Source organism: Echinops telfairi, unplaced genomic scaffold (genome assembly GCF_000313985.2).
Source record: "Echinops telfairi isolate 266 unplaced genomic scaffold, ASM31398v2 ScPeMD7_7466;HRSCAF=8504, whole genome shotgun sequence".
Lineage (NCBI taxonomy): Eukaryota > Metazoa > Chordata > Mammalia > Afrosoricida > Tenrecidae > Echinops > Echinops telfairi.
In genome coordinates, this window is record NW_022111366.1 from 4,305,436 (window position 1) to 4,317,143 (window position 11,708).

At 42.4% G+C, this 11,708-nt stretch overlaps 1 protein-coding gene across 1 annotated transcript in view; it reads left to right on the forward strand.

Moving 5' to 3' along the window:
- Positions 1–11,708, forward strand: part of SPAG17 (sperm associated antigen 17) — a 274,115-nt gene that overhangs the window by 244,029 nt on the left and 18,378 nt on the right. Inside the window, exons 39-41 of the mRNA XM_045283716.1 lie at positions 692–791; positions 1,908–2,010; positions 3,979–4,119. Coding sequence (XP_045139651.1) covers positions 692–791; positions 1,908–2,010; positions 3,979–4,119 — 344 coding nt within the window. The remainder of the gene's footprint in view (positions 1–691; positions 792–1,907; positions 2,011–3,978; positions 4,120–11,708) is intronic.

Consider the following 11,708-nt stretch of genomic DNA (forward strand, 5'->3'; position numbering starts at 1 on the left):
CAGTAGTGAATGGCTGAATTGCCTTTGATTGATGAGTGAATCCAGTCAGGCAGTAGAAATATGACAGTTTTGATGGCAAATTGCTTGATGTAAGACGATACTTTGGCACAGCCAGTATTTCCCTAGGAGCCATGTGTGTAACAGAAAAAGCACTGGTCATTTGAGACCAACTATCAAACCAAACTCAACCTTGGTATTATAATTATTTCCTATCTTATATGATAATCTGACTTTGAAGCAGGAAATGGGACTGATTCTAAAAGAAGTAAAAAATAAACCACAAGTTGACCAAGATGTCTACTAAATTGATTCTTACCAGGGTTTTTTTAAAATCATTTTACTGGGGACTTGTACAACTCTTATCACAATCCATCCATCCATCCATTGTATCAAGCACATTTGTACATTTGTTGCCCTCATCATTTTCAAACATTTTCTTTCTACTTGAGCCCTTGGTATCAGGTCATTTTTCCCCTCCCTCCGCCATTCTCCCTCCCTCACCAACCCTTGATCATTTATAATTTATTATTATTTTTCCATGTCATACCCTGACTGATGTCTCAGATTCTTACCAGTTTTACTTCTAGTGAATCCATTAACTATCTGTTCAAGATAGAGCTATAAAGTATAAGCAAATAACATATTTAAAACTTTCTCTTTTCTCTTGCACTTTTATGGAAACGTCAACCAGGGAAGAAATTGAACAAACCAAAAAGTATCTAACAGAAATTCGGAACAAAACAGTGCCACCCTACTTCAAATCTGACTTGAACATGTTATATCAGACTCAGGTAATGGCATGTAATCAATTATAATAGAGTCATTGTCAAAGTGGATGCAATGCGTATGTGGTTATACTTAGCTACCTTTCCTGATACCGTGTGGTTCTCTCCTGCATCAGTATGACTGAGGAACTCAACCAATTGCCTGGGAGTCAATCCAAGCTCATGGCACCCTTTGTGTGTCAGAGTAGAGCTGTGCTCCTCCAGGTTTTCAGTGACTGACCTTTCAGACGAACATCACCAAGCCTTTCTCCTGCGGCACCTTTGAGTGGACTCATGGCTACAAACTTCTGGTTAGCAGTCAAGTCTCTTAACCAGTCATACCAACCAACAACTCTTAACTACTCAATGCCTTCCACATCCACTTCCTGACAAGCATTTGAAAGAGAAGAACGTTTTCAGGTCACACCTAATGAGTCAGAATCAATCTGATGGCACTGAGTTGAGTTTGATTTAACGCCTCAATAGAAGTTCTCCGGCAGCATTGCACTACCAGCCTTTCCTTCCCACCTTGCTAGGAATTGTCACTATTAATCACCTTCTCCAAGGTTTTAAGAAGCCCTGACAGTGATGCAGACTAGTCATTGGGCTGTGAACTACAAGGTCAGCAGTTCAAATCCACCAGCCACTATGAGTTGGAATCAACTCAATAACACTGGGTGGTATCATCTATTTCAAGTCTTGGTTTTTGATTACATTTTTTCTATGTATCTCTTCTGATAAACATTGAAGTTTTTGTTTCATCCGCTGCTGAGCTGGCACTGTGCTGGTGCGTTGGTGAAAGCTCCTCGGGGCAGCGGGCTGTGCTCCTCTTCTACATGCGACTAGAACTAGAACCACAGACAACCTGACCTTGCACGCGCTGGGCGCAACCCTGAGCCAAGCGCATCTTTCCCTGTGTGCACAGCTGCCCAGTTTCTGTAATCATTATGAGTCCAACACTCCCTGGGGAGAAATCATCATAAATTGTGGGTTTGTAGTAAAATGAAGAACGTCTCACTTGTAAACTTGGTTTTGATTGGCCGTGATCATTAGGTCATTACTCGTGAACTTAACATGCTTGTGGAAACTGCCTTGCAGCCACATGAAAGTCTAAACTGTCTTCTTGGTTCTCTTTCTTTTAAGTTTAATTATCTGGACAGTCTTTCGAAAAATCTGCCGCCTGCAACAAAGAAAAAGGCCGCAGACAAAGTGCGTGTTGTTCCAAGTGCATCTAGTACTCCTCCAGGTAACATAAGAATGTGCTTCTTACTCCGTGATAGGTACTTAATAAAATCATATCAAATGGTGTCTGCAGAGAGTGTAACTAGTTTGTACTACGTTTTGTCTTAGAAGCAGCTGGTGGTATAACCTACTATGAAGCTTTGGCTGAATTTTGTGAGAAAATCAATCTGTAAATAAAATTCAGTGCTTTCTTTTTCCCTGTATGCTTAAGTTTTACCTAAACATTCAGTACACCTGACTAATGTAAAACCCCAAGGACCGATAAAAGATTGTGGGGAATAGGAAATTCACAAGTTGTCTAAGTATCACCCCCTCCCCCATATTACTAGTTATAACAAGGAAGATGCGTCCTTACAACAGAGAACTGCAATGCAATTGCAAGCACAGCTTGCCTGTGTAGAGTCCTTGCCTAAAAAAACATAACCTGAATCTTACCAAAAGGAAACATCCAGACAAATTCTGCATGTAGACATTCTATAATACACCCTGGTAGCAAAGTGGTTAAGTGCTCAACCACTAAACTTTTAGTTAGGCGTTCAGACGCACCCACCGCTCCCCAGAGGCAATCTGCTGCCTTACAGATGACAGCCTTAGAAACCCTCCGGAGCAGTCCTCTGAGCCCTACAGTGTCTTCATGAGACATATTTGGCTTGATAGCAACAGGTAGACATTTACCTGGATTCTTCACACACACACACACAACACACACACAGCAATGTCATTAAAACAAAGACATAGAATGATTGTTCTAGACTCTAGATGGAGACATTAAAGAGCAATTAAAAATCAAATAGGTTATATAAGTATAAATACACATTTAAAACAAAATACAATACACAAATTTTGCTTCGATCCTGCACTGAGACAAAAGAAACCTGTAGCTGGGTAATGAAGACTATTTTAGGGAACAGGAGGTAGAGGACATTGTGAATGGCCGTTTATTTACTTGCATGTGACAGTGGTAGTGTGGCTATGCAGGGGAGTGTGTTCATTGTCAGGGGGTGTAGCCTGGAGAGGTTAGAGATCAAATGAGATGCAGAGGTAGAAGAACTTTGTACTGGATTAAATCCCAGCCACCTTGTAATGAGCATAGCATAAAGCAGAAAAAGCTAACTCAAGAAAATGAAGACAAGCCAAGAGTTAGGATGAATTGACACTGGTAAAGGTGGCAGGGAAACATCAGAGATCACAAATCAACCCTCCTGGTGCTGCTGCTCATACTTCCTGCCCACATGGCATACCTTCCTTCACCAATCACAGCTCAGTTTCCCATGAAACAGCGCAAGGCCACGGAGATGTTGTTCAATGCAGTGCTCTAGGTGGGCACTACGATTGAACCAGAGTTGGCATACAAGTTGAGATGTATTTCCCTCCCCAGTCTTCGCTACATTTCTTTAACATATGTTTCTTAGTGCAAAGACTTCTCAAAGAAGTGTATTTTCATAGAGACACATTTTCATAGTAATGAGTGGGTTTAAGTTGGGAAATTTACATGTAATCCCATCTCAGTTGCCTTTCCCAGATAACAGTCCAGCAAATTCTTTGACCTTTGCTTCATTGTCCATCAAGGTAACAGCTCTACTATGTGACCAGAACACCCAGAAAGAACTAAGCAGATCCTGGGGAGTGCAAGATTTTTCAAAACTGTCCTTTTGGTTAAGAATAAGCAATATATCTAATAACAAAAAGTCCCTACATTTTACTGGCTCTCTTAGAAGACACCGTTGGCCATTCAAATCCACCAGCCACTCCATAGGAGAAAGATGAGGTTTTCTGCTCTGGGAAAGATTGACAGCCTCTACTCTGTCTTCCTGGGCCACTCTGAGTCAAATTCAACTCAACAACAGCGGTGGGTTTCTACAGAGAGTCAGGGGAAAGTGACCTGTTCATTTTAAGAAGTACTACAAGTATTGGAAGAAATTATACCATTGTCCAAGACGTCACTTAATAACACTGGTTTGGGATTTTCTAGATTCTAGGCCCCATGAGGCTTCAGGACCAGAAGTCTCAGATGTGTTTAACCCTCCAAAAGCAGGAGGTCCTGTGACAACCCATGCATCCACGATCCAGAACCAACCTGAAGATTTACCCAAGTCTCCCAAAGGCGTAGAAGGTATTTGCTTTATGTCATGATTTCTCAAAGTGGAGAAGCATGTCTCTTAGGAGCACGGAAGTGGCAGTGAGGACTGTGGGTGCGGCTCTCAGTTACAGGCAGACTTCACATGGGTCGTGGAGCCTCGTGCTGTGGCTATGTGCCAACGTTTCCTAGCACCCAAATGACTGCGGATAGCTGCTAGTCCTAGATTGAAGGAAATAACCTCAATTATTATTATCATCATTATTGGATTTGTTGTTTTACTTTGCTCACTTGTGTGTGGGAAACAGAAAGCTCTCTCCCAAGTTATCTCTCCCAAATATATGTTAGACTTAGGGCACTGCTTGCAACTAATGGTAAATGATTGTCAAGTTACCTCCCTGAAGGCAGTCAGTTGCCAGACAACTGTCTGGTCCCACCACAGGTAGGGCCCACTCCCTGCTGTTAAGGACAATGGGCTACTTCTCCCTAAAGGCTTGCAACCTTAGCGTGGTCCCTGTAGGTGGGGTGTACACCCTACTGATAATGGCTTCTATGGAGAGCCAGCGAACACGTCAAGCTTGCTCAGTGACATTCAAAATTAGGCCGCCATCCTCAATCTAGGATCCGCCCTTCTTGTCACATGTATACCCCCAATCTCACCTCTTCCTATTACATGTATATCCCTAGATTGTCCCCCTCTCATTACTGTATAACCTATAGTGCAACCCCTTCCTGTGACATATGTCTTCACCTGTAATTAGTGGGCTTGCACTCCCCCCAAAGATATATAAGCCTTGGTTAGCAATAAAGATGCCCCTTCGACCTCTGGTCAGCTTCCCCACCCCCACCCCCCCACCTCCTCGCTCCCCTGCTCCCTTTCCCCTTATCCTCCTTCCCCTTCCCCTCCCTCCACATGGACCACCAAGCGGGGCTGAGGTGAGCATGCTTCCATAGAATGTGTCTGACTCCTTTATTTCGATGTCTCTTTTATTTCTCATGCTCTCTAGGACTTTACTATAATATTTATATACATTAACTGTACAATTGCGCCTATCGAACCGGTGATTCATTGTGGAGGGCTGGCCTTTCCCCCACAATTGTGGTATGGTTAGATTCCAGAGATTAGGTTATTATGTGAAAAATCGATGTGATGTGAAAATGGAGGATGGTAGCATCAGCTCATAAAATGTAGGATGACTACATCATGTAAACACTGCCAAATGTTATGGTTTCATAGCTAGCAAACCACTGAGAAGCATGGCCCAGACGAGTTAACACGTAGCCCTCACAGCACGGCAGCTTTACTCTCACTCTCACCTTGTCAGTTGATACTGTCAAATGTCATCATTAGCACTCACAAGAGTCACTCTTTCTATTATTGTCATGAATGTCCAATATTATATAGTGAGAGAGTCAGTAAGTGAGGGGTAGGTTGTTTGTTTGCGTTGTCATTGTTTTATTCTGTTTTGTTTTATCACTCATGATTTTGAGAGCTTTTCTGATTTACTGAAGGTCCGGAACATGGTAGCTTTTCCAGAGAAGCAAATAATTTGAGTTGGACCTAGGTTTACCTGTGGTTCAAATACTTTCTTGGTTATACATGTGGTAGAAGACACACATAAAATTAGTCTCTGTCTTAGACGGCACATGCTCTTATTAGAATGACAGTAGTTACACTATGGAATCATAGATAATATCTCATTACAATGAAGTCTCATAAAGAAAAGGATGGCCAGGTCACTTAGTTATGCTCACGCAGGACTGGTACACAGACCAAGCGTCAGTTGTTTGGACATGGCAAGGAAACACGCACTGCATGGTTTAAAACAAGAAAAGAGTGTGTACCACGATAACGTCTTTTTGCCATATTTGTTTAATCTGTATGCTGAGCGAATAATCTGAGCAACTTGATGCTACGAAGAACATGATCTCAAGACAGGAGGAAGGCTCATTAACAACCTGCGATATGTAAATGACACACCTTGCTGGCTGAAAACAAAAAGAACTTGAAGCACTCACTGGAAAAGACCAAGAGTACAGCCTTCAGTGTGGATGACACCTCAACATCAAAAATCTTTTAAAGTCCTTACAATTGGACCAGCAACTCACTACTGTAGAGTCAGTGCTGACTCAGTGACATCCCTGTGACTTTCTGAGACCGTAACTGTTTATGGGAGTAGAAAGCCGAGTCTTTCTCTAGCAGAGCTGCTGGTGGTTTCAAACTGCTGACCATATGGATCGCAGTCCAACATGTAACCATTTCACTGTCAGGGCTCCCCAACTGGACCAATCAACAACATACTAATTGAAGGGAGAAAATATAGAAATTATCATCTGAGTTGGTTCCACAATCAACACTGGTGGAAGCAGCAACCAAGAGATCAAAGGATATATTGCGCTGGGAAAATTCACTGCCACAAACTTCTTGGGGTGTTGAAAACTCAAGATCTCACTTTGAGAATTAAGGTGCGCCTGACCCAAGTCATTATGTTTTCAATCACTTCATATGCATATAAGACCTGGGTAGTTAATAGGAAGACCAAAGAAGAGCTAATGTATTTGAATTATGGTGTTATCTAAGAATATTGAATACGCTACACCAGAAGAACAAACAAACCCCTCATAGAAGAAATACAGTAAGAATGATCCTTTGAAGTGAGGATGGCGAGACTTCATATCATGTCTTTGGACGTGTTATCTGGAGGGACCAATCCCTAGAGGACACAATGCTTGATAACACCGAAGGTCTGCAGAAGAAAGGAAGACCCCCTGGGAGATGAACGGATACAGTGAGTGCACCAATGGGCTCAAACCAGGCAATGATTGTGAAGATGGTACCCACTGGGCAGTGTTTCATGTTGTTGTATGTAGGATCACTGTGAGTGAGAACCAACTTGATCATACCCTACACACCACCACAGTGGAGTCACATTATACTCATTTCACTCAAGGCAAGTCAACCAAATATGCTTGTTCCTTGGGGAGGTGGAGGCAGAATAATTTTAATTGTGTAGATGATGGATTGTACCTGGAGGGTAATGAGTAATCATAATCAAGGGAATATGTTTTAAATATTAGACATACTAGGGCATGATGATTTGAAAACGGTCATAATTCAATATCAAGAGATAATGCAAGAGATATATGGGCAGACTGTACTCAAAAAGTCCTATAGAAGATGGGAGAGCGTGAGCTCTGGGACAAACTAAGGGTGGAAGAATGAGCCCAGGATATGAAGTGTCACCTTGTCTACAGTTACAGGAGAGAAGAGAGAGAATAGGAATATCTCTGTGGGTGGGTTGATATGTCTTGTAAAATGAGGGAGTTCTTGACTGATTGCAAAGGTGTAAATACAATGATGGAAAATAAAATCCATTCCTGATAAATAGGGAAGCCAAACCAAGAAGCGGCCGAATGGTTGTGTAAACATGATGTGTCAGTTGATGAAAGGTCTCAGTGCGGTCAAATAATTTCTCACTGGATAGATAGAATCATAATGTAGGGAAATAAAAGGTAGTGATCAGAAAGAGGGAAGTTTGAAACCAAGATTTTGAAAATATTATAATTAATTGTGTTAGTAAGGTTGAAGAAATGACCATTAGCATTCCTGAGATGGAGAAGAGCAAACGATGAAGAAATAGAGTGGTGCAGAAACAGAAGGTACAAGGTGCTGGTTTGGATCATCCAGTGATATTACCAATAAAGAAGAACTGGAAAATGTTCCAGGTATTCACACCTCCAGTAAATGAAGGGAATGTTACAGAAATCAGAAAATGACAACTACCTGAAGAAGTAGTAAGATAGAATGGGCTTCAAAAGAACTAGGATTTTTGAAGGAGAAAGAACTTGGTTTGACTGAAGAGAGACGCCTACTGGTCCCTCAGGCACTGAGGTACTTTTGAGACAACAATGTGACTCTTATTTTAAATGGCAAATTAAATTTTCATATGTATAATAAAGTTTAAGGAAATTCAGATTGGGAAGAGATTATTACTTCAAGCAGGGAGAAAATATTTGTGAGAATGACGGTCATGAGGGAGAAAGAAGGTCTTGAAGATTAAGGAGAATTTTCTAGGTTTTAAGACGCAACATTTTGGATTACCTAAAACAGCCCTAGAATTAAAAAGCCAAAAGCAAAGAACACAGTTGGCATATCTTAAACTGAAACAACTCAAGAAAAAAATTTCAAGGCTTGAGTTATAACATTGAAAGATTCTATGGTGAAAATGTTGAATGATGCACAAGGCATCAAAGAAAGTAGAAAGAACGCACAGACTCACTACACTAAAGTGAACTAGTAGACACACCATCAGTTCAGGAGGCAGTAGATGAGCAAGAACCAATGGTGCTGAAGGAAGACGTTCAAGCTGCATTGAAAGCATTAGTCAAAAAGAAGGCTCAAGGAATTGCTGGAACACCAATTGAAACTTTTCAGCCAGCTGATGAAGCACTGGAAGCACTCACTCGTCTATGCCAGGAAATTTGGAAGACAGCTACTTGGGCCAACTGACTGCAAGAGATCCATATTTGTGCCCGTTCCAAAGAAAGGTGACCCAACAGAATGTGCAAATTTTAGAACAATATCACATGCAAGTAACATTTTTCTGAAGCTCATCCAACAACAGTGGCAGCAGTCATGGACAGGGAACTTCCAGGAGTTCAGGCTGGATTCAGAAAGGACATGGAACAGGAATATCATTGCTGATGTCAGATGGATCTTTAGCTGAAAGCAGAGAATTCTCAAAAGATGTTTACTTGTGTTTTATTGACTATGCCAAGGCATTTGACTGTATGGATCATATCAAACTATGGATAATTTTGAAAGTAATGGGAATTGTAGAATAACTCATTGTGCTCCTGTGGAACTTGCACCTGGATCAAGAGGCAGTTGTCTGACTAGAACAAGGGAATACTTGCTGCTCTCACAGCCTCTCCTCAGAACTGGGACACTGTTTATAGGTCAGAGCAAGCCCTGTGTCCAAGCTCAAAGTCAATGGGGCAGAGAGATACTATCCACCTACAGGAAAGCCATAGTCAGAGAAGAAGTAGTTGTGGATAAGTGAAGCGTACTCAGTTGGGTCATGCCTCGTAAGAATGCTCAGCTGATAGGTAGGAGGAGGAGCACATTACTGTTGCTGTTTCATGTCCCCAAGGCAAGTCCATGTCGCTGAGACCTCGTGTCGGAGGGCAGAACTGCTCCCATAAGGAGTTCTAAACCGCAACCTCTACGGAAGCAGATTATAAGATCTTCTCAACCATGGACCAACTGAGGGGGTTGAACTGCTGACCGTTAGGCTAGCAACTGCGTACTTAAAAGCGGCACAATGTTGTGATTGCTCCATGCCACCCAGTCGGCGCTGACTCATATTGGCGCCAAGTACAACAGAACAAAACACTGTCCAACCCTCACAGTTGAACCCTGCTAGCTTAGGGGGCTAACATAGGTCAGCAGTTCAAATACACCAGTTGCTCAGCGGAAGGGAGATAGGGCTTTCTACTCCTATAAAGATTTATAGCCCCAGAAACCCACAGGGGCGGTTCTATAGGGCCACTATGAGTTGGAATCAGCTCAATGGCAGAGAACTGGTTCAGCCACTGCTCACGTTCCTCTGTTCCTCACTCCCCAATGCCTTCATCCCTGGTGAAGCCCTGGTGAGGCGATTGGCTATACCACAGCTTGGGGCTGGTGCACTCCGGTCCTCAAAGTGACACCTTTGCTCTTCATCACTGTAAAGAGGTCTTGTGCAGTGGATTTACCCAATGCGGTACGCCATTTGATTCCTTGACTACAGCTTCGGTGAATGTCGATTGGGGATCCGAGAAAGGTGATATCCTGGACAGCCTCTGTCTTTTCTCTCTGCATCATGATGTTTATCGTGTTGTAGCGAGCAAAGCTAAGATTGGCTCTCCCTGGGTTCAGATGCTGGTTCCTATGTAACTGCCACGTAATATTGGGATATGTTATTTAACCCCTTGATCTCTTCCCATTTCCTCTTCAGAGATGGGATACAATGGTACATACATCACATGATTAAATTATTTTTTAAATTATTTTATTGGAGGCTTGTACAATTCTCATCACAATCCATACATACATCCATTGTGTCAAGCATATATGCACATTTGTTGCCCTCATCATTCTCAAAACATTTGCCTCCCACTCTAGCCCCTAATATCAGTTGCTCATTTTCCCCCTCCCTTCCCCCTCCCCCCTCCCTCATGAACCCTTCATAGTTCATAAATTATTATAGTTTTGTTATAAGTTACCCTGTCCAATGTTTCCCTCTGCCCTCTTCTCTGCTGTCTGTCCCTCAGGGAGGAGGCAATACTTAGATTCTTGTAATAGGTTCCCCCTTCCTACCCCACATTCCCTTCACCCTCCAGGCATCATCCCTCCACCACTGGTCCTGAAGCAGTCATCTATCCTGGATTCCCTGTGTTTCCAGTTGCTATCTGTACCAATGTACATCCTCCGGTCCATCCAGATTTGTAAGGTAGAATTGGTATCATGATAGTGGGGGGGAGGAAGCATTAATGAACTACAGGAAAGTTATATATTTCATCATTACTACCCTGCACCCTGATTGGCTCATCTCATCCCCACAACCCCTCAGTAAGGGGGTGTACAGTTGCCTACTGATGGGCTTTGAGTCTCCACTCTGCATTCGCCCACCTTTACAATGATATGATTTTTTGCTCTTGGATGCTTGATACCTGATCCTGATACTTGATACCTGACAGCTCGTGGTCACACATGCCGTTGTGCTTCTTCCATGTGGGCTTTGTTGATTAAATTATTTAAAATGCTATAAAGGGCTTAAGCACTGCCTAGCATATGATAAAGTACATACCAGTGTTTACTATTAGTAATAATAATATGAGTGATGAATTATACCTCATAGACTATTAAACTATATTTAAAGAAAACAGTAAGACACAGATGGCAAGACTACAAGCAAAAGGACAGTTAGGAATAGGGCCTGCCACATCTGGCATGTGACCTGTGATTCTCTACTTGTCCACTGAGAAGGCAGGCAATTACATTATACAGATGGGCGAAGGCCCACTATGTGATAAAGGTGTGTGTCATTCTTCCGTCAGATATTTGCATATACATTCCAGACTTGCTACTTAGTACAATTAATCACACAAGTAATTGTTCTAAACCTCTGTTTCCTCATTTGTAAAAGGAGACAATTCTACTGCATTGGTCAGGCTATGTGTCTAGCGATTATAACAGAAAGGACCAACATCTAACTGAACTTGCCCAAAAAACAAAAGCAGAAAAGTTCTGAAAAACGGCAGAAATAGTGCTATAGTGCTAGCCCCAGGTTGGACTGGATTCAGGCACTCCAGCATTTTCAGGAGCAACTTTGTGTGTGAATGTGTCTCTACAATCGCTCCCACCTCCATTGCTATGTGTGTCTCTACAATCGCTCCCGCCTCCATTGCTATGTATATCTCTCTACAATCACTCCCACCTCCATTGCTATGTGTCTCTACAATCGCTCCCGCCTCCATTGCTATGTGTATCTCTCTACAATCGCTCCCGCCTCCATTGCTATGTGTGTCTCTACAATCGCTCCCACCTCCATTGCTATGTGTATCTCTCTACAATCGCTCCC